At 40.0% G+C, this 23,805-nt stretch overlaps 1 protein-coding gene across 1 annotated transcript; it reads right to left on the bottom strand.

Annotated features, from left to right (window-relative positions):
* Positions 1 to 416: 416 nt before the first annotated feature.
* On the bottom strand, positions 417 to 22,296 carry itga4 (integrin alpha 4). The gene is made up of 29 exons (XM_080037507.1): positions 22,085 to 22,296; positions 19,459 to 19,653; positions 18,855 to 18,973; positions 17,721 to 17,821; positions 16,468 to 16,600; positions 15,974 to 16,041; positions 15,474 to 15,606; positions 12,683 to 12,768; positions 12,316 to 12,378; positions 12,084 to 12,224; positions 11,625 to 11,733; positions 10,374 to 10,468; positions 10,075 to 10,165; positions 9,925 to 9,970; positions 9,648 to 9,802; positions 9,258 to 9,412; positions 9,007 to 9,159; positions 8,015 to 8,091; positions 7,271 to 7,412; positions 6,883 to 6,984; positions 5,531 to 5,607; positions 5,091 to 5,180; positions 4,702 to 4,789; positions 4,290 to 4,397; positions 3,627 to 3,752; positions 3,162 to 3,287; positions 2,940 to 3,038; positions 2,704 to 2,823; positions 417 to 2,468 (listed from the first exon to the last, which is right to left on the bottom strand). Exons 2-29 carry the CDS (start codon positions 19,638 to 19,640, stop codon positions 2,364 to 2,366), a joined length of 3,090 nt encoding a protein of 1,029 aa, XP_079893633.1. The 5' UTR covers positions 19,641 to 19,653; positions 22,085 to 22,296; the 3' UTR covers positions 417 to 2,363.
* Between the last annotated feature and the right edge of the window lie 1,509 nt (positions 22,297 to 23,805).

The following is a 23,805-nucleotide window of genomic DNA, read 5'->3' as shown; positions in this document are numbered from 1 at the left end:
TCCTGTTTATAATGTACGTTAAAGCTGCGCTAATTGATTTATTACGGCAGCTTTAATAATCTATAACTTGTAAATAACCTTTTAACCCATAACTATGCTTTACACTATAAATCATTTAGACCATCATCTAGACCTGATTGATGAGATAACGTTTTTTTTATATTCAAATGAATGTTTACATTTTACTATTTTTTAATTACCAGCTTCTTTCAGATGATTTGATTTTGCATATTTTTGTTGTTTATCTCATCTAATATAACAGAGCTGTTTTAGAAGCTCTTTTAAGCTTTTTTTTTTATTAATTGAGAAAATGCAAATGTCAAGGCTTTGATCACAAACACAAAAAAGAAAGTACAGGTTGTTGTTTAAATAGAAAATTCTTCATTTTAATGATAAAGTGTTGATAGAAGCAGTGAGACTCCAGTGCAGAACAACGTCACATAAAACAACACACTAATTTATTAAAACATAATAAAAAAAACATCTCCCTGTGTGATTTGCATTTGTACTAAATACATAAACAGAAGAGCGAGGGGAGCACCTGCATTAAATGTCTGCATTAACAACATACAGACGGTTAAAACAATGTCTTGGAATATTTTAAATTCTTTTAGAATTTTCTAAAAATCCTGTTTTTCCTTCATTCAACCCTGTGGCTCAATGTGTCAATCTGTTTCCTGTCTGTTACAAACCAAGGTGTCGACCAATAAACACATTTATTTTCATTTGAATAGGTTTTCTTTCTTAGCAAGGTTTTGTTGTTTTGATTAAATGTACTAATATTAGAGGAAAAACATTCATGTGGTCATGATTGTTACTTGAGAAAATGACATCAAAAATATTTCTCATTGAAAACCACCAACTACAAACCCTTCAAGCTCATTCACCTGATCTGTCACATTGACACCTACATGGTCACATAGCTCCTAGCTGTACTTTTTTATGTGACCTTTTTTCTTTCGCTATACTTCCCCCTCATTTCCGCACAGCATTGGACATACAGAAACAAAAGATTTATAAAAAATTATAAAAAAACAGCCAGATAACAGCAGAAAGTGGTACAAAAAATGTATCCTGAAGCTAAAAAAAAAAAAGGCCAGACTTACTGCACCTGTGGTCTCCTACACATTAATAAGGGTTAAGACATTTTCTGATGTGGCACACTGCTCGTCTATATTAAGTGTTGGAGCAGCAGGCGGCGGGTGTTCTTTCTTTTACACTGTGATTTATTTAACATCTGCAGTCATGAGTAGCTGTTGTCCCTTAAATAATGAAGTTGGAGTGAGTGTGGACCTTATTTGGTAAGTCAAATCCATCCATCCATACTATTCTGTTTCTGTTTTCTCTAAATTAGTCCGTTTACATTCCCCCTGTCTCATAACTGCTTTGTGGAGCAGTTTATACTCCGACATACCAGGTTAAATATAAAAGGATGGTGCGACACAGCTACTAAACTACAATAGTTTCTTCCATTTTGGACTCTCCAGCTAGGTGTTCTCCAAAAAGTCAGCCCTGTTAAATTGACTTGCTATTGGTCAAATTTGCGTGTCTAAGCTCATTACAAAAAAAAAATGTGCACAGATACATTTCAAATGCAGGTGTGACCAAGCTTTTGAAAGGGAAAAAAACTCAGAGTGAAAACAAGCCAAAGGGCAAAACACAGTGACGGTATTTAACATGTCCGTGCTGATTGTTGACAGTGTGATTTTCTTCACTTCCTGTACAAGCAGCACATCTCGGCAGCCATCGCTCGACGAGGGCTTGACGAGTGTCCTCTGTGTGTCACCAGTGCATAAAGTGTTGGTCAGTAGGTAAACAAAAACATAGAAGGATAATGTACATGCACAAAAGGGCAGCGTTTCCAGAGACTTAGGAGCCCATCAGAGGCTAGGTTCACATCCCCCGAGATCAATAGTCACTTCCTTTTGGTTTAGTTTCCTCTTAAAAGAGGCAAAATGGAGGTCACAGGTGACGCCACATCCCAGGAATCCCCCCGAGGCCTTTGAATTGTCTCACTTCCCATTTTTATTCCTTCTCCATCCATCCGATCGCTGCAGTATTTCCTTTAAGTCTTTGAACTTAAAAATAGTGATTAAAAAATAGTTTAAAAGGCCGGTCTGATTCAGGTGCGTTCAGGAGAAATGTTTATCCTCTGTCACACTCAGTGTGTGGCTTCAAACCACCTGACACAGTCTGGACGGATTTCATTGGCCGATGACGTTCAACAGCAGTGCTTTACTACTGTTATGGACAAATTGGGTTGCCATATTTTCATACGCAGCACTCCATCCATCCGTACATCAGCATATGTCTCATTAAAACTGTTCCACAGCCACAATTTGAACTCCACCCAAAGGTCGGGGTTAGGACGAGCTCTCCCTTTTGTCAAGTTTAGGAACGTAGTCCCAGCTGTCTCTCCCAAACTCCTCCTCCTTCTGCTGCTGCAGGCTTCTCTTAAAGAAACCAGCCTGAGAGACAGACAGACAGACAGTGAGACAGTTAGACAGATAGACAGACGGACAGACAGCTAGATATTATACTGTAATAAACTCTATAGTTTTCAGTCAAGAAATTGCACTACAGAAATGCAAGAAAGAAATTTCGAAAATATACATATTTTATATATCTTCAACCGTTAAAAGTTATCAAATTAAAGATATTTGAATATGATTTGGTTATATATTATATATTTTTAGTATTTACCTTCCACAGACACCAGATGAGAGCAGCCAGGATCAACAGACCCACCACTAAACTGATGACGATGATGAAGATCTTCACTGCCATTGAAGGTTTCTGGCTAAAAAGAGCTTCAACCACCACCTGGAAATGTACCACACATAATATATGATCTTTAGTAGAACCCATTAAATACAGTTCATTACAGTAGAACTAAGTCGTATAGGTTTAACAACTAGAAGCTTGTGTATGTGTTTTACCTCTGATGTAGGGATTTGGTGGATGAGGACGGTGTGAGGACCTTCTCTTGGGTGTGACATCATTGCCGTACTCTCCACCCTCATGACACCGTGACGACCCTGAGACGGACACACAACAAATGGCCTGGTTTCATTCCAGTATGTCATAACCACTCTTATTACACTCAAGCTGATTGAGTGAAAACAATTGTGTGTGTGTGTGTGTGTGTGTGTGTGTTTTACCGGAGCTTGCAGTAGTACAGCAGGATTCAGACTGATCTCCAGTTGGATAACAGCCTCTCGGCCCACCTCCATGTTACCGAGACGACACACCAAACGTTCACACAGGTTATCCCCCCGATGACAGTACTGCGCACACACACACACACACACACACACACACACACACACACACACACACACACACACACACACACACACACACACACACACACACACACACACACACACACACACACACACACACACACACACACACACACACACACACACACACACACACACACACACACACACACAGAAATATTGTTCATTCACTGCATGTAAGCGCCAAAGTAAATATTTTTCTGTAAAGCTAAACCATGAAAACCATCATTTATTAAAAAAAAATCGACAAAGACCAACCTCTAACATTAACCTCTGAGCATCATTACACAAGAAGAGCGACATCATTTAAAGTGTGTGTACCATTCTGCGCGTGGTGGTGGAGGAGAAGAAGAAGACCAGTTGTTTGATGTAGGAAGCTTCAGGGACATCACAGTCCTCAGTGACCGAGGCCGTCGTGTCACTGATGGAACACACACCAAGAGAAGACTGCAGAGAGATATCATTCATTTATTAATACAGTATTATAAATACACAGAATGCTGCAGTTCCTCTAATGGCCACTGGATGTTGCTCCAAAGATTTCAGGCGGATGTTTAAGTAAAAGGGAAGATCCACAGATACTCTCAAGAATAATTAAATCAATACATATTGTTCTAAAACAATTTCAGATCTCAGCAGATCAATAAAATTCATCTACACCAAGTCTGAGTGGTGATTTTTTAAATTATTTTTAGAATTATTGTTTGACTTTGGTACAGTAAACTAGGGTTCGATTCCCAGTCAGTGTGGGGAAAGTCCAGTGAGGATCCATAGGCAAAACCCTTAATGCTAACTGCCTACCTCCAGTTATAAGTCGCTTTTGTAAAAAGTGTCTGCTAAATGACATGTAATGTAATATAATTTAGGTGATATTCAAGGATAAATACAATGTTTTAGGGTCATGTTTTGAACTCAGCAATTATTTTTGCTTTATACTGACTCTGCTACTTCTACGTCCGTTAATACTTCTGTTACTGTACATACCTGCCATTCCACCACGTGCAGCAGTCTGTGTCTGTAAGGTGATAGCATCTTTGGTAGCGCAATGTCAACCACAGTGTCTATTGACCTGCTGGGACCAGAGTTTAACACCTGCAGACACACAGAAAAACACAAACACCAGAAGAGATGAGTGAAAGTGATGGTCAGATGAATAGCATTAGTAGAAAGTAGCATTAAATGGAAACACGTTATAACTGGTAAAGTACAGCTAAAATGTACTTCACCACTGCAGTTCAGATGGTAGGATCTCAAAACTATCCTTCAATAAAATATATTGAATTTAAATTCATCTGCCTGTCTCTGTGTGGTCGTAATGGTATGTGTCTGCTCTGCGTCCAGAATGTAGTGTGTGTTTTTGTCCTGTAGGACATAAACCAGAGTGACATGTGTTTACCTTGTACGTGTAGTTGAATCTTTCTGGGTAGCAGTCAACTGGAAGCGTTTCTTCATCTCCAAACACAAATGAGTTGGGAGTCACAAAACTGCAAGAAGAGACGGTCAGACATCAGAGACGGCAGGTGATTATTTACTCAAGAATTGAATCAAAAACCACTCAATCTAATAATGAATATTTCTCTCCTAGACCAATAAGTAAATGACTGGAACTTGAACATTTTACATTCAACATTTCGACTAACTTTAGTTTTATCATAAAATCGAATCATTTTATAATTTGAATTTTTATTTTTAATCTTGTGTTAAACACGTTGTAAGTTTTTTCTAAAGAAAAACATTTTAATATTATTTTTTGAAGGAGAGAAATGGTAATATATCCTCACTCACCCGTGGATGTTAACGTTGACTCCGTATTTGAGAGCAAGAGGGAGACTGACTGAGTTGTCATTTTGAAACTCGTCCCTCTCATAGTTATCACTGGAGAGAAAATAGATTTAATACATTTACACATAATTCATTTGTCATCTTTAACTCACACATGGAAACTCATAAGAAGAAAGTTAAAATAATAACTTTCCATAACGTGCAGTACAAATTCCATTCCTCGAATAATCTACATTTCTGGCTTAACTTTAAAGTTAGACTGTAAAAATAATGCGGCTGAAAATACTAAAAATTTGTGCTTTATCTTGTAAATTTAATAATAATAATTATTATTATTTAAACTTAATTTTAACTTAATTCAATACTTTTACCTCTACTTTAATTGTAACGTACAGTTTTGAGGGCTTTCTCCACAATATCAGAGGAGCTTAGTGTGCCCTTACCTGCTGGTGTTGAGGTGAACGATGATGTCACCAGGTGTGCTGTTCTGGCTAACGTCCAATAGGAAGCTGATATTCAACTAAAGGAAACAAGAAATGTGTCTGTGATTTCAAAAGTTTTTTTTATATCTCTGTTGTAAACTATTGTTAACTAATGTAGTATCTTGACTAATTTAACTGCATGACACTAATCTACAAAATTTTTACATGTTAAAGGAAATTTCCCCTTAAATCTGCAGCTCTGTCTTTTTCCGAGGGGAACTTGGATATTTCAGTAGATTCTTTCACAATATTAACTTACGAGATGGAAATACAGCAAAGATCTGCTGACGAGACCAAAGCTGGAGTTCACAAAAAGTACAAACAAAACGGAACTGATGATTGACCTCTGGCCTATTGGCAGACTGGGTTGAGGAAAAATACATGTTAAAGCTGGGGTATGTGATTTCTGATTGGTCAAAGTTAACATGAGCTGCACACTTTGACCAATCAGAGCGAGGCTCCGATTCTCTGTTCTTATTGGCTGTTGGGACTGTCCATTCACTTTGGCACGACTTTGTTGGTGTAGAGCGTGTCAGGGAGGGACCAAAGAGAACAAGTTGTCGTGATCAGCTGGCTGCTGTGCGTTCCTCCTCCTTCTGCCACTCCCACTCCCCCTGTCTGCCTCACACCTGGTCTGCATCACCAATCAACCCACCTACTTCACCTCTGGCTTCCCTGCTGTCGTCGCCAGATTGTACTATGCACTACAGTGGTAACTATGCGTGACTGGCTCCAGTTGACTCTTTTACCTCGCTCTGTTTCTCGCCGTTTTGTAGTTTTTGTGATCATAATCCTAACGCTGTTTTCCTCTGCCTGCAGTTACCCGGACCACTACCTCCAGCCTACCTACCTGCTTCACTACCCCCGGCTTCCCCACTCACCACCTGCTCCCCCACCTCGTTAAATACACCTTTTTTTATCATATCCTACAACTGTCTCTGCCTGCTCTTGGGTCCGGTATCAAACCATAACACAAGTGGAGCGGTCGAGGTATTTAGATTCGAATCTCTATCCCAACTGCCATTTTCTCCCCAAATCCTCCACCCCAGCTTTAACTTTCGTTCTAGAATTATGATCTTTTTTGTGATCCTCCACTTTCCATTTAGCACCATCATCAGGCCATAATTTGAATAAGTCCAAAACAATACCTGCAGACCTAATAACATTCCCATCAGCCTCTGCTGCACTTGATGTTTTGTGATGAACAGTTTTTTTTAGCACGCTCTACTTAATATAATATAAGTGCAGCCTCATAGAGCAGCTAGCGTGACGGTAGTCTTTTCGATAACAGCGTGTGATTGGCTGAGGCTTACCTGGGCGCCAGCTAAGAGGAGGAGGCTGGTGACGCCGCAATCAACGCCTGCCGTTGTGCTGTTGACTTCCTGTGTGACATCACAACTGATCATGTTGTCCTCCTGCGCACGCGTACGCGCACACAGACACACACACACACACACACACACACACACACACACACACACACACACACACACACACACACACACACACACACACACACACACACACACACACACACACACACACACAGGCAGGTTGTTCCAGTTACTTTGCTTATGCGTTATTTGTGTTGTTATATAGCTATAATCAAATCCTGTTTTTGATTGTATTTATGTTTTTTTCCCCCAGTAAGTAGTCATTTAAACATTTACATTCTGTCATTATCTGTCCATATAAACTCACGTTCTGCAGGACTTTAATGTAGTGGATATTTTTGGGGAAACGAAGCGTCAGTCGTGGCAGGAATGCATCGTCTCCAGAGTTCAGTAGCGAGGTTTTCAACATGATGGTCTGTCCAGAGCCCAGAGCAAAGTACTGCTGCTCACTGAAGACAAACAACAACAAGGTTAACATCAACAACAACAACAATGTTTCAGTCAGAACCATCATGAAAAATACAACTGCTGACAAATCACAACAAATAAAACTAGGGCTGGGCGATAGACAGGATTTTAACACTTATTAATATTGTCTTATTTATGTATTTTCTGTATGAAGCATAAACAATTCTTTCAAATGTTTTAATTCAAAGTGTAACACAAATATTCACTTTAAGGCATGGGCCACAATAATGAATTGTTGGAGTATTTCTTAAATTGACATTACGATGAACAATCCATGTTTTTTATTTTATTTGCGACATCGCCGAGCCATACAAAAGACAATCACAAAATGGTCCAACTGGAGCCAAGATAAAAGCATTGCTGCTGACTGATGTTTTCAATTAATGCTCTTCTATTTGCCGGCAGCTAATTAGCACCATGTGTTCGGTCTCTGTGAGGTAAACAGCCTCCATGGTGTATGTTGCTTTTAGAGAGCTAAAAACATAACGCATGAAAAGTCCTCACTACTATGAACCGTGTGTGTGTGTGTGTGTGTGTGTGTGTGTGTGTGTGTGTGTGTGTGTGTGTGTGTGTATGTTCTTACTGTGGCAGCACTAGTTGAGCGGACAGCTGCATGTTGGTCGAACAGTTCACCAGAGAACAGGAACGAGCAAACCAAGTCTGACACAGAGAAACAGACAAGGAGTTCATTGATGACGCCAAATAACAATCATACAAATGAACAGAGCAGTGATTATTTATTTAAAATTTTTGAGGGCATTACACACGCTTCCTGTGCTCCCTGACCCTCTGACCCCAGTCTCACAGATGACACATGTTTTCCTTATGAATAACTCTCAGCTTTTCTTCCTAAGGTTTTCTGACTCTTCCTGGTCTGATTTGATGAGTCAGTGGGACACGCCGTGGGCACAGGATGAGCCCACTGATGTTGGCTAATGTCTTCCAGCTGAGAACACATCTGGATTATAGCAGGAAGTTATTTCAGTGTGTGTGTGGCGGAGCTGACAACTGACTAGCTCTTTTCCTTCCCTTTAACACTGATCGAATTGGTGATGGACGGGCAGATACAACGGTTATCGTTTTTTATTTTCACATTACTTAATAATGCGTGTTGCTCTGTAGGGGGGACTACAGCAGACTGTTCATAGTAGAGATAGCTGTAGTAGTACATATATGTAAATATTCTGTAAAATGGTAATACTTGGCATAATAAAGTTGTTCATACTTAGAGTTAACCATCAAGGCACATATTACGTTAAGTGTTTGAACATGTCCAATTTGTACAGTTTGTAGCCTGCAGGTCTTTGAAAAAGTAATTTTGTCTATCTAGTAGGTGTTAGCACTAGCTTTTACCTCTGTATCAGCACTTGTCATTCCATTTAACTGTACATTATTTATAATAACCCTATCCTTTATTCCTACATTTAAAAAAAAAATAGTCCACTAGTTCAGTATGTCTTGTTTTGTGTGTTATTCTTAATAAATTCATTTCTATGTTTTCTATGTTAACGATCGGCTAACGAATACGCCTGTCTTTGTTGCACATATGATAAATAAAGAAAGCTTGGTTGGTACCTGGTTGGTGACTGTGTTCTGGTGTCCTGCCCTCTGCTGCAGAATGGGTTTTAATGGAGGGAAGGCTTTGGACGAGCCTCTGTTGTTGTTTGTTTCTCTGATACTGTAGGAAACCTCAAACTGGACCGGAGTAAAAATGTCCCTCACGTCTCTCTGTAGGAAGAAGAAACACTGTTAGCATAACTGCAGCTAATCCAATCGGTTAGTAACTTGATATCACGCCCATATTAGACTTTTTTGAAGTGTGTTACCCTTTGATAAGCCACGTGTGTTATACAAGCCAGCTGGCCTTGTCGTGCTCTCACACGCCCTCTTGTGCTATTGGACGACCCGTTGCCATGGAAATAGAAACGATGAGGGAAGGATGGTTTATGCAGGAGGTCAGATGTCAAATTATATTGAAGATCTGTAGGTGTGGAGAGAGACAGTGTTAAATATCAGTTGGCAAGTCCTACAATATAAACACAAAATTACATTAAATTAGCTAAATTGCTCCCCAAGACTATTGTCCAATCATAGATAAGCAACAGTTTCTAAGCAGAACAGACCTATCCAGCAACATTTGTGTTCATACTTACAGCTCACCCAGATAACCCTTAACTCACAGTGCATGTGTGAAAGGGGCTTTACTGTAGTCTTACCTATTGCTCCTTTAAACTGTCTGGACTTGACGCTGAAGCAGACGGTCACATTGAAGCAGACAGTTGGAGTCTTGTGTTCTTGGCAGAGCGCCACCCGCTGGTCAATCTGCTCAGGCAGGGCCAGAGACGCCTTCACCTGAATAACTGGACGGGTCCTACAACACACAGGAAACATTCACAGGAGTTATTACAGCATGCTGACTGGACTGGTATAAAGTCATAGGATTCTGGTCATGTGTAGGTCATGTTTGGATAGAAAGCTCCAGTTTGTTTTTACCTGAGAACGACGGCCGAGTCCGAGAGGAACGCACCGACCGCCACATCTGCAGAGAGAGTGAGAGTTTTAACCTGGTTCCAAGCACTAACACAAACAGAAATGTATAACATGAAAAATATGGAAATGGTTTTTTATGGCTGTTCCGGTTACCCTGGTAGCCGTTATCATCGATGTCAATGCCAGAGTTTAGCGACTGGCCAAACATCCTGAGGTCACGACCCAGCGTGGTTCCAGTAATCCTCTGAAAACACACACAGACACACACACACACACACACACACACACACACACACACACACACACACACACACACCAAGTTGAATATCACAGACCTGAACATAGCTGAATGCATTTAATCCCCACCATTTATACTGCTGATATTTTTTATTTAAACGTCAACAAATAAATTTAAATGAACACTAATTACAATTACAATCAGTTGATTGTACCTGAGAAGGGGTTGCTGAGATTCCCTCTTTCCTGCCGTTGTAAATGTAGACAGCACCTTTTAGGTCGTCTTCCTGTGGGGCACCCACCGCTACATCTATACACAAAAACACACACACAAAATGTTTTGCTGTCACTTTCACCTAAACTCAACCTTTAACCTCAAATGTATTTTCTTTCTGTCTAGACAGCTATTAGTGTACATAGCTTTTTGTACAAAACTATAAGTGATTTGAAAGTTGTTGCAGTTTGTTAATCAATCGGTTGGGGAGTCCCACCTAAGGCTAATGCTGAAAAAAAAGGTTAAACCATCCAGGATTAGTACATAAACATGGGAAAACACCAGCCTGGTCCTTTAATATTTAACCTGAGCTCTTTGAAGAGGCGAGGGTCTGTAAGTCAAACAGTTTTTTATAAAAGAGCGAGCTACTAGAACACACACGCAGCCTTGTATAAAGTTGTTGCAGATTAGAAGGCAGGTTCAGTTTTAGGGCAGCAACAGTTTGTCATTACAGTTTTAACGGACTTAATAACACAGTCCAGCCCTTACACACGCACACACACACACACACACACACAGACGTAGAGGGGTCTGGGTGTATGTGTGAGGGCGTCATGTTAAAGTGAGTGTGATATGTCTTTGTCGTCAGGAAGTCGCAGTTACTAGTGTCGTGTTGGTCTTGGGTGTTTGTGACCATTTAGTGAGAAACCTACAATACACAAAGATTACGTGTTCTTGGTTGTTTAGAGTAGTCACTGTCATCAAAGTATTGTAGAAGTATTTGCAGTATCTTGTGAGGCAGCAAAAGAGCGGCACTTAAACCTCCCTATCACCATTAGTGAGGTGCCCTTAAGCAAGGGAGTGAACCTCCAGCAGCAGTAATAATAAGAGCAAAAACTTTCAAAGTAATGTGAGTGGAAGTAGCAGAAATAGTAAGTGTAGTATTGGAGTATAATGGAGCAGCATAGTAGTAATAGTAAGTAGCAACTGCAGTAGCAGTAGTATAGAAGTTTATCAGTATTGTCAGAATAAGCATTGGTATTTTGTTTAAGTAGGAGAAGCTGGAGTAATCAATAATATCAGAGAAAATAGAAGATGTATTGTAAAACTATGAACCCTAGCAATAGTTATAGTATGTGGTATTGTAATTGCTAATGGTATTTCCAGTTGTACCAGAGATGCCATGTGTACTTAAAATTGTTTCCCCAGAATAAAAGCGTATACTGTAGTTCATTGCAGGTGTGGTCATTACCAGGGTAACCGTCGTCGTCCAGGTCTCCCAGGTCTGCGATGGTCTCTCCAAACCGGGCGGCGTAGGCATCGCTGCCAGTCAGCTGAAACTCTGCCTCCAACAGATTTGCCTGAGACAGTGTAAATGTTGTGAGGAAATAGACAAAAACTGGGCATTTTGTGCTATGTGCAACAGAGGCAAAGGCTGGAGTCAAACCGGCAATGTTGCGGTCACACTTGGCTACCAATGCGGTCCCAATTACGACTTTTGCACAAAAAACAAGTTGACATGTCACAGAAGGAAAAGCACCAGTGTGAATAGTCAAATGAATGAATTCCATTTAGCTGCTTCAGTTTCAGAAAAAAGATGCCTGATCCCTCTGTCGGCCATTTTGGCTCCACAGACAGATCCCAGAATAATTTTTACTGTTTTGTGCACAAAGAGTAAAAAAATGTCTTTCAAGTGTGTATGTGTGCTCACCATTCCCTGGTTGATATACACATGGACTCTCCCCTCCTCCCTGGTGACACCTGTTGCCATGGGAGCGCCGACCAACAGATCTGACAAGCCATCAGCGTTCAGATCCACCACACACACACTGGAGCCGAAGTAAGATCCAAGCTACGCGAACACACACAAAGAAACAATTAGGTATGTGCCAAGCACTCCATTGATTTTAAAGGAGGAATGTTAATGCTAAGTGGGTTCTCACCTCTGTTCCTGACACTTCAGAGACGACCCGCAGCATTTTGTTGTCTATGGTGAAGATGAAGACCTGCAAAAGGATACACACACACACACACACACACACACACACACACACACACACACACACACAAACACACACACATTTACCTAAACCATCGCAGCAATATGAAATGCAACACACACTATCAACACTCAAGATTAGTAAGGAGCACATTAACTGTCTTGATGTTGCAAATGTCTTCAGTTCAGCACACAAACATTCAGACTTGTGGAGCAGTAAGTGAACATACAGACTGACAGACAGACAGACAGACAGACAGACAGACAGACAGACAGACAGACAGACAGACAGACAGGTAGGTAGGTCTTACCTTGCCCTTCTGGTTGTACTGCGGAGCTCCACCGACCACCTCCACAGAAGCATCACTCAGGAACTGACCTGCTCCGACGGCGTAACCTGAACAGCAACAGGACATTTAATACATTTAATCAAGTAGTGAAATTAAGCACAATTTGAAGACACATTCCATTTCATGCTACTTTATACTCCTGATCCATAATGCAGCACACAAACATAAATTATATATATATACATTTAACACACATTTTCCACCACAGTTTCGCTCTAAAACGTTTCTCATGGTTTCGTTTGCAAATTTGCTTGAGAATCAAAGATGTCAAATTACTCCATGCACCTGGTTAACCACAGCTGCCCCAAATTCCAAGTAGAATTTTGTTAAATGATTCAGTGTAACCAATAAGGGTTACTTCTTGGTTTTTGGTTAGTGTTTATGGTTCACAAGAACGTCAATCTATACCAAAAAAGAATGTGTGTGGGTGCAAGCGAAACTCATGCAAACTTCTGCAACCATAGCTTTTCAGAAGTGTTGAAACCAAACCACAGGCTTCGATGTCAGCCTTCTGTCAATTTGTGTTGATCATTGAGTCAAACTGCAGCGCGCGCGCACACACACGCACACACACACACACACACACACACACACACACACACACACACACACACACACACACACACACACACACACACACACTTATGTGTGTTCAGTGGCCGAATGCTGTCCCAGTCAAGCTCCACAAACAGATTCAAAAACTCTTTCGTCCCCCTGGCCATCAGACTGTACAACAGTTCCCAGTCAAGGCAGGGAGGACAACGACAATAGACAATGGACACTTTATTTATATCTGTATTTTGCACACACATTTGCACTGTTCTTATCTTACTTTACTTACATCTGCACTGATTTACTTTCATTTGCACTGTTTACTGTCTGCACCGTTACTGTAGCTACTGTTCATTTTATCTTATATTTTAATTTAGGTTAAAGTTTATTGTAGCTACTGTTAATTTTATTTTATATCTTAATTTAGGTTAAAGTTTATTGTAGGTACTGTTAGTTTTTATATTTTGATTTAGATATATATCTTAATTTTAGCCTAATGTATGTTTAATGTATGTCTTGTTTTATGCTACTGGATACCTGAATTTCCCTCGGGATAAATAAAGTATCTATCTATCTATCTATCTTATGATCATTAGTCTTTGTGTCTTTTGTGGCACACTCATCTCATAGTCTGAGCGCATAAACTCCTTTAACTGAAGCACATCACACCTTTCTTCTCAACTTCCTGTTGATCCTGTTCAGTACAAACATGTGATGGGGGTCATGGTGACTTGATATGTACACTATGTATCTATGTGTTGATATGAACTTACATGACTGGTTACTTGAATCATGACTTTTGGTCATGTGTACATTTATTTTTTATTTTATTTTCTACAGGGTTCAGCATGTAAAATGTAAAACTTTTCTTTAAAAAACATTTCTTACCACATAGAATGCAATTTTATATTTATTTTATGATCATAGCCAAAACATAAAAGTATGATGTAGACGTGATATGACCTATATAATCTATTTAAAAAAAAATCTGGAATTTCCAACCATATAACTACATTTCTCTAATAATATAATTAATTGAATCAACACAAACAGGACTGGCAGAGTATGGAAGGATGCATTAACCACATAAAATTCACTCAGATACATAAACCTTTTTGTTATTGAAAATATCTAACACTATTTAGGATGTACTGTATTTTAAAGGGTTAGAATTTTTCCTTAGCTAAAACATTATGAGGCCCATTATTTTGAAAATAAATGCAGTGTTTTTCATTACTTTTCAAGAACTGCAGATTAACTTAACTTGTGAACATAAACGGAACGGAACGAGAAATGACTGTGACAGCACTATTATGGGGAAAGGAAGCAGCATAACTGCAGCTGGGTCTAAAATGAATCCCCAGAAAGACAGAACTTAAAACTGAAACTCAGTTAAGTAAAAAAAAACAAAAAGTCTGTATTCTCCCTACACCACCACTCCACATTATCGAAAAAAGTTATTCAAGCTGCTGCGATATTGATCCATGATGTTGTTTGCTTCAATAGTGGTGACAATAAACATGTAGAGCTGAGCCATACGCAACCACAACCATTCAAGTAATGCTGAACATTTCATAAATTAAACTCATACAATAGTCAATCCAAACATTAACATTAAGCAAAACTACAATCAAATAATGTTTATTTATATCTGTGAAACAATAAATACAAATGTCCAGTATTCTATGTAGAATATTCTGCTTCATTGAATTGTATTGAAGCAAGTTTTCGTATTTCCTGCATGCAAAGTGAATTGCTGCTGGAACTCACAGGAAGATGTGAAGGTGAAGTGCTAGTAACAATAGTAGCAGTACACATGTGTTTTATTTGCCTACGTTGTGGTTGAGTTTGGTGGTAGTGGTGGAAACTGTGGCTACAGTAGGTATAGGACACATATGTATGTTTTTTTCCCATTGTATGTGGGTTAGATGCCCTGAGGAATGCCTCAAGTGTCTTTCCACTGCTGTGCGGCAACAAACACACTGCATTTGATATAACTTAATGACAATAAAATCATCCTTTTAGCCAGTAGAATGCCTTTAATTTAAAGCAGCAGGAAACGAATGGTTTGAATCAGAGGTAATTGTAAACGTATACAGCTTGGCTTGGGGCAGTGTTAGCAGACCAAGCATGGTACATGGAAAAACCTATTGTACATCAGTAGAAGTAGCAGCATTATAGTAGCTGTTATATCAGTTACCCAGGTAGCTTCCGAAGCTAACGGCTCCCCTGTCGTCGTCCAGGTAAACTGACATTCCTCCGCTGGACGTGTTAAAGACCAGAACTGAACCAGTCCAATAAGACGTCCCTGGAGCCCCCATGATGATCAGATCCTGATTAAGAGACAAGTGCAGATTTTAGAAATAGCCTTCTCAATTAGACCCATGTCTCTCTGAAATGATATCTTTGTCATCGTAAAATCGTATTTTTTTTTTATAAAAAATGTTTGGCTTGAAACTTGAGGTTGTGGGTTTTCATTTTAGAAACAGGAAGCTGACAGTCACTCTGTTCCCTTTTCTATGATGCTTAAAAATATATTTCTGCATTTCAACAACTTGAGGAGCAACAAGAAAGAAAGAGCAGATTGCTACTGATTTAAAAAAAACACTTACACTTTCTTATATGAACGTTATACATACGACAACAGTGATGGATCACACTCAGTGGGTTGGTATGAAGATAAAACTGTGTGTTACTAACCTCTGTCAGGAAGTTGGAAATACCGGCCTGACATGACCCATAATCCTCGCCAAACTTCCTCTGGTGGTCTGTAAGGGGAAAGCAGAAATTATGAGAGGTGAAGGTGAACAAACAAAGATTAAACCAAACCGTAACAGCTGCTACTTTCACACAAATTAAAGTAGTGAGTTCCAAATATAATCCAGAATTTAGAGATGTGTGCTTCAAAATGTTAAATGATCACAATTTTTTTTCTAACACTTTTTGGACTTACGCACAGCCACATATTTTATTTCCTTCAAATGTCCGACAGGGTTAGTGGTACGGTTTATGACCGGAATTCACACCCATTATTCAGGAAAGGTATCATGAGGTTTGGACTAAGGCGGATTTTGTTAAATTCTTCCAAAAAGTCCCCACCCAACTTTGAACGAGTGAGAAAACCACTCCATTTCCTTTCAGATATATGACGCAAATAAAAATCTGACCCCAAATTTTACTACGTGTGTGTGTACCTCTATAGCAGGGAATGATTGGTTGGGCGTGTCTCAGGTCATTGCCATAGCGATAACACACTCCATTGGGCAGCTTGTGGTTCTGACTGTCTTTCTTTGAGTAGAACACGTTCTTCCAGCGATGAGCACATGCCTGAACAAGCACACACACACACACACACACACACACACACACACACACACACACACACAAACAACATGTGACATGGACTCATTACTGACAATAACACAATCACAAGTTAGCAGTAGGGTGTTGTTATTCCCATGACCCATGTCACTGGGACTCTGTGTGTCTAAAGTATGTTGAAGGATTCCTGGAAGGATGGAGAGTTTTGCTCGCTCACTGAATTTAAAACCTATTCGAACATGGACATTTTGAACACAGCTGGTAATGTCTATCTCTGCCTTCAGGAGTTTTCAAACATGGTTCTCTGTTTCATAAATGCTGAATAAAGGGTTCATTCATACATTTAGATTAGAACAACTGATATATAGATCTACAGATACGCTGTGCCATCGCTGTAAAAGAGTGACGAGTTGGAACATGAAGGAAGAAGAGTGTTGTCAGATCTCTGACAGGCTTCATCACAGATACCAAGTTACTCTACTGTTGATTTAATGGCTTACGTAGTAAGAATTCTCCTCATTTTGTTTGTTTAAGGAAATATAACCTATATGAATACTGCAATTATAGTACTTAGATTTCCATTTTTCCAAAGAGCCAATAAAACCATTTTGGACACATTGGTGGAAACAGAGTTTAAGCCTCAGTCTGAGCTGACCTTTTGCAATGTCTGAGAAGCTCATTCAACTTCCATGGTGCACTAATGTACGGAGCAAGTCACTATAAAGCCGTTGGGCATTGTTTTGGCCTTTTTCAACAGAGACACATATTGTTGGTGATGTTCCAACAGTCAGGGACAGTCATCTGTCCCTTTATGAGATTCATTGGAAATCAACCATTGTGCTGTTAACTGATTTTCACTAGAATTTTGTTTTCGCTCATGATATTTCAAGACATACAGTCATCTGGAGCTCTTCTGCCTTACAAATGAACAATCACAGATCGTAGGTACCTCTGTCACCCTGATATATGTTACATTTCAGTTAAGGTGTGTGTGTATGTGTATGTGTGTGTGTGTGTGTGTGTGTGTGTGTGTGTGTGTGTGTGTGTGTGTTTGTGTGTGTGTGTGTGTGTGTGTGTGTGTGTGTGTGTGTGTGTGTGTTAGAGAAAGAGAAAGTGCATGTGTTACCAGGACATGTCCTCCGTTGTCTCCAGGTTGTCTGGACAGACTGACTCCAAGCCACTGGTGATCGCTCTCTGGTTCACACGTCTTCCCGCAGCCCAGCACGTCTACACACACACACACACACACACACACACACACACACACACACACACACACACACACACACACACACACACACACACACACACAGATGAATTAGACTGTTTACACTGTTTCACACATGCAGCCTTCAGATGTAATTAATTGGTGTTATATTGCTAAAGGCCATAGTTGAGGATACAAAAATACCAACATGTCAAAGCAATTAAATCATGCTCGGACGGACAACAGCACTACGTCCAAAAAAGGAGCCTCATACCGTTTGATTCCCGAATTCCGGTTTGTCTATTGAGTAATAGATCTGAGTTTTCACCAAGAGACAAACTCTGGAAACTTATTGCTCAACATTCATCCTCCAACCCCAGGATTGTAAGGTAGAAGGTCAAATTAAAAGCTTAAATATTTTCCATCTGCTGTGTTACCGTATTTGATTAGCAAATCCAGCAGGTTGCCAGATGATGTTGAGTGTGGCAATAGTTTAGCACGCATCAATTTCTCTGACAAACATCCCTGAAGCCGCAATTCAGTGGAAATGAATGGGGGTGATGTCAGTCTGAACACAGCCATTATTGTCAAAGGTGCAGCTGCATGAGCCACTTTAGTACACAGAACCTTGATTTTACAATTTTGAAAGTTTGACCTCAAATATGCTGAATAGCTGATTTGATGCATGCCTGAATTTCCCAAAGTTTACTTAGTTACTTAAGCACTGTCTGTTCTGTGTGTGTGTGTGTGTGTGTGTGTGTGTGTGTGTGTGTGTGTGTGTGTGTGTGTGTGTGTGTGTGTGTGTGTGTGAGAGTGTGTGTGTTTGTGAGAGTGTGTGTGTTTGTGCGTGTGTGTGGTGGGGGGTCATGGCTATTCTTTCATTATGTAAAGCAGCTTCAACTACCTTTTTTGTGTATGAAAAGTGTGTTATAAATGTTATAAATGTAGTCCGTGTTTATATGCTGCTTCTGAATACTTAATCATGGTAGATGGGAGTGGGGTTTTATATAAAGTGCCATTGTTTACATCAAACACAAACAGACAGAAACACACCAGCACTCATGCGTTGGCAGCGGCGGGGCTCAGCCGTGATGTCACAGCGAAAAACAGCTCCCGGTGATCGAACCGACGGATTGGTGGACGAGTTGGCTACTGGAGCTCCAACCACCAACCTGAGAGACACAGAGAGACGGTTACACAGGATCTGTCTTTGTGTCTGTTCAGTGTCTGAATGGCATCTGTGTGTGAAGCATCAAAGAGCTTCTCTCATTGACAAGAACTGGCTAATTAGCATGCACACACACAGGCACAGGCACACACTCACACACACACACACACACACACACACACACACACACACTAAAGTACAAACAGTCCTACTATGAAGATGGAAGCTATTAGAGCATCATTATAATTAAAAGTCTAAATATACCATAATATCTTTGCAGCTGTATTCGGAAATTAGTCATTTATTTTTACCATTTAAAGGGCAAAGCTCATCATCAGATTCATCATTAAAATTACACCCAAAATGCTTTGAAATGTAGTTCAGCCCTGCATTAGTGAGATCATCATGGATCAAGAGAGGATAAGTTGTTGATCAGTAAAAGATGGAAGAGTACATCAACAATATCAGATAGATAGTAAAGATGCATACCAGTTGTGCTGTCCGTGTTGATGCAGCAGGACTGAGTATCCAAACATGGAGGAGGGGGGTCCGCTGAACTCCAGACTGTGCTCCTGGTCCAGACTGTATCCTGACACCAGATGGATCAGGGCCTGACCCAGGATCAGGACTAGGCTGCAACACGTAACCATGCTGCCCACTGAGGGAGGCATGATGGGGGACAAACTGCAGGACAACAGAGAGACACAAATCAACAATCAATAAACATTAACACAAGATCTTTACAAGCTCAAGTTGTCTGTCCAGCTTCTGTTAAAACTCACAAAAATTGTATTTAAATTTTTGGATATCCTAAAGTTCTTAAAGATGAAGTAAGCGGTTTATTTATGTTAATATAAGTGTTAAATCGCTCTTTATTCATACAGCGATCACTTACATAATGTGCGCGTTTCATAAAGCCGATCTCTCAGTCAGCTGCTCTGCATATAATCGGCAAATAAACTTTTCGGGGATCCCGAAATTAATATCCAATCACAAGAGAGAACGCTACAAACCGACACCCGTCTCACTCATGGTCTCACTGCCGGAGCATGCCAAAGTGACAGATGGGTGAATGTTTATGCGCCTACAATGGCGGAGCAGGTAAAAATCCTTCCCAATGTCTGTTTAGATGGTTTTTATCATGTTTTATCACACTTATGGATCTAAGATGATGCTAGATAACTCGCTGCTTGAAGACCGCAGTGCATTAATGTGGTGACGTAGGGACGAGCGAGGGGACTGCTAACTGCAGTAACTGACAGGAAGTTAGCTAAAAGAACCCTTTCGCTTACAGCACCTTTAAAGCTAGTGCGTAACATCCGCCGCCCCCCATGAGTAATTCAGAGTAATTACAACAACACTAGCTGTGCATACATGAGGCAAGCCTTCGGTGATAACAAATTGAATTCTTCTGATGTATGTCCAGGTTTATTCTTGGCATGCAAATCAACAAATTAAACCAGTGTTGGGGTGACACCAGTTTGCAAACACTGTCATACTTAGAAATACAGAGAGAGTTTTGTGGAGCTGAAAGGCTTAATTCACTTTGTGTCATCTCACAAACACTTTTTCCCCCCTCTCTCACTGACGTTGGTTCCTTACAGGTACCCATACTTAAGAGTAAGAACTCAAAAAACGTTTTCACACGTTGCCCTAATCTTCTCCTGTACATTGGCTAAAAAAACAAGTGAGGTGCTGTACTTCCTGAAAGTCTCCTGGCTGCTAAGCAACAGCTACAGACAATGGAGCCTAATAGGAAAGAGTGAATTGCTTTCTTTAATTTTTTTGTAGATAAAAGAAATATACAGTATATACAGTATATAGGTTAATGTGTTAGGCCTGATTACCAAACTTTAAAGATGCCTATGGTGAATTCTGTTTTAACAGAGTCAAGCATGGTTTCCAACTTTCCATCTGTCTGTTCACACTTTTTATTCTAAGCCAAGTTAAAGCTATAGTTTGTAACTTAGTAATTATAACAACACTGTAGGTCTACATGAGGTAAGCCTTCGTGATTGCGCTTGGATTGTATTCATTCTGCTGTAGGCCTACGTCCAAGATTTTTTCTTGGCAGTAGAACCAACTCTAGAGCTCCTGCAACAGTGTTGGGGCAGGGGCGACAACTTTTTGTAAACGCTTGCAAGTTTAGTAAATGTGTTGAGCTGATGGGCTTAATCAACTTTGGCAATGGCTTGAATGTAACCGACATTCATTCATATAAAAATGGATTGGATTTATATAGCGCTTTTCAAGGCACTCAAAGACGCTTTACAGGGTTCCAGGTTCCATTCATTCACACACAGTCATACTGGTGGTGGTAAACTACCATAGTAGCCACAGCTGCCCTGGGGCAGACTGACGGAAGCGTGGCTGCCATTCAGCGCCTACGGCCCCTCCGACCACCACCTCAAACATACAGCAGTCATACACATTCACACGAGGCAAGGTGGGTGAAGTGTCTTGCCCAAGGACACAACAACCATGACACAGGTGGCAGAGCGGGGATCGAACCGCCAACCCGCTTAACCACCTGAGCCACGGTCGTAAAAAGTTACGCACTATAGCTTTAAACGGCTGCTAGCTATGACTACACATCAACTCATTAAACTGGGCGCAAATCAATTGATACAAACCGTTCCCCCAAAATGTTAAATTGTTACTTCAACTTTTTGTTGTTACAAACATTTTTGTTAGACTAAACTCTTGCCCAAATGATCTTGATAAAATTATGATAATAATATAATAATAATAGCCCACGTAGCCTAACCATATTTAAATCCACACAATTTTGAAATCACAAGCACTTTTACATTGTGATAATATTTTCTAAAAAGTAAAGGTTTTAGAGAATTTCTTTTTACTAGGGGATGAAAACTACAAATAGAAATTTGTAACTTTATTTACTAATTTATTTTTTGATTAGTCAACGAACGATTCAGTGTTTGATATGTCTGAATAAGAAAACTTGGAAATAAATAAGGTAAGAAGAAAAGTGTATTAATCTAGTGTTTATTGTATGACTGAAACTTTAATTCATTAACTTTTTCAGCCATTCATTTTCTGTCCATCCACTCATTTATTAACCGACTAACTGTCAAAGTTAAAGCTACCCTACCGCTCAAGACTGAAGATATCCCGGGTCAGACAATGGGTTGGGTTGGTACCGGGCAGATGTTGAACCAGTCCCCGGTCAGACAGAGTGAAAAAGCTGCAGTCTTCTCCAATAATCCCCGTTAAATCCTTCTAGTTCCCGGTGTGGGTCGCTCGTGAAACCTCCTGTTGCTCCCTCCGGTCCGTTAACCGTCTCGTGCGTGCGTGAGGCGGCTGTTTGGTCAATCCTCTCGAGCCAGCGCGCACGAGGCTCGGGGATTCCGTGAAAAGACAGAAAAGGGAGGTGAGATTAAAGAAAGAAGCAGAAAAGGAAAAAATGAGTCAAAACTAAAGTTCATTTGAGTTTGAGATGAAGTCAATGAAACTGCAGAGCTGAGCGCGCGGAGACCCTCCCTCCTCTCTGCCCGTGCGCGTGTACGCATAGCCTACACATGTGCGCGCGTGTAACGGTGTTTTCCTCTCCACGCCCGCTGTGTGTGTGTGTGTGTGTGTGTGTGTGTGTGTGTGTGTGTGTGTGTGTGTGTGTGTGTGTGTGTGTGTGTGTGTGTGTGTGTGTGTGTTCGGGGTGTTTCCTCGTCAGTTATCATTACGGTGTGAATGGAGTCGGCGTGGCTGTAATCTGATTTTACTGTCTGAACGCTGAAACTCACAACTACTCAAGCTACAGAAGAGAAAACAAACATAGGCCTATATCAGTCAGACACCGTTGGTCCAGAGCTGGTGTAAATGTTACAGTGGTGTAACATGACAAAGGTACCTACATTTACTTAATAGCAACAAATTGCAACTTTTTCGTTTACAATTTAAGAGTATAGTAGACAACATAGGCAGAGCTTGTAAACAAGGATTTGTTATAGGCTACACTAATTCACCCGACTGTATATACAAACTGCCTACAAAAAGGCTACATCTGAAACTATTATTATTAATCAATTAATTAGTCACTTTGGCCTTCTAGGTATTTGATGAATACATGAATAATAATTGTCTAGCAATAACAGTTAGTGGGACACTAGCCTACTAAAAATATGAAAAAATGTAAAATGTAATTTCCTTGTAACCACTTTAAGCACCTCCTCCTGATTATACTACCATACATGTACTTATTTTAAATGCAGGACTTTTATTTCCTCCATTCTTTCAACAACAACAAATAAAAGTAAATAAAAATATAGTAGCACTGTAACTTCAGTAAATGATCTGAATAATTCCTCCACCACTGTAAGTCTTGTATTTTGTCTCCTCAAAAAACCTCAGCAGAGCAGCTTCTGTAGTTGATCAATGATTCAAAGTGTAAAGATATACAGCCCAGTAGTGAGGTACACCATGTCAGCTCTTCTGTGCTGTTACATTCAGTCAGCATATACATCCAGCTGTACTGTGTAAATATTATCTAAAAAATAAATTCAACTGAATAAACTACAGTGTGAGATTGATACAGTTGTAATCCACTGTTGGTGAACTCAGTAAATGATGACCCTATAAGTAGTGTGAAGTGACGAGTAGCTGTGTTCAGTTGAAGTTCAGGGGAAGAATATTTGTCCTTACAAAGTCTCTGAAGAAGTCAAACCGCTCTGTGATTCTTTCCAGACCTAAATAAATCAGAAGGACACAAAGAAAAGCAAAAGTAAATAGATGAGTATCTGTACGGTGGAGTGTATGTATGTCTTTTCACAGAAAGTGCAAATATACAGTATGTCCTAACAAATATAAAATGTATATACT

Source organism: Ammodytes marinus, assembly GCF_949987685.1.
Source record: "Ammodytes marinus genome assembly, chromosome: 12".
NCBI classification, from domain to species: domain Eukaryota; kingdom Metazoa; phylum Chordata; class Actinopteri; order Uranoscopiformes; family Ammodytidae; genus Ammodytes; species Ammodytes marinus.
Note: the sequence above shows the minus strand (reverse complement) of the source record. Positions and strands in the feature narration are given on the sequence as shown.

Bases quoted from the DNA above. Each gene is read 5' to 3' on its own strand.
- itga4 (XM_080037507.1), bottom strand. From the start codon at position 19,640: ATGCCTCCCTCAGTGGGCAGCATGGTTACGTGTTGCAGCCTAGTCCTG. The intron at 9,413-9,647 runs GTAAGACTACAG...CCACACCTACAG, and splicing joins ACAGTTTAAAGGAGCAATAG to ATCTTCAATATAATTTGACA. The intron at 4,790-5,090 runs GTGAGTGAGGAT...CTCTTCTTGCAG, and splicing joins GTCAACGTTAACATCCACGG to TTTTGTGACTCCCAACTCAT.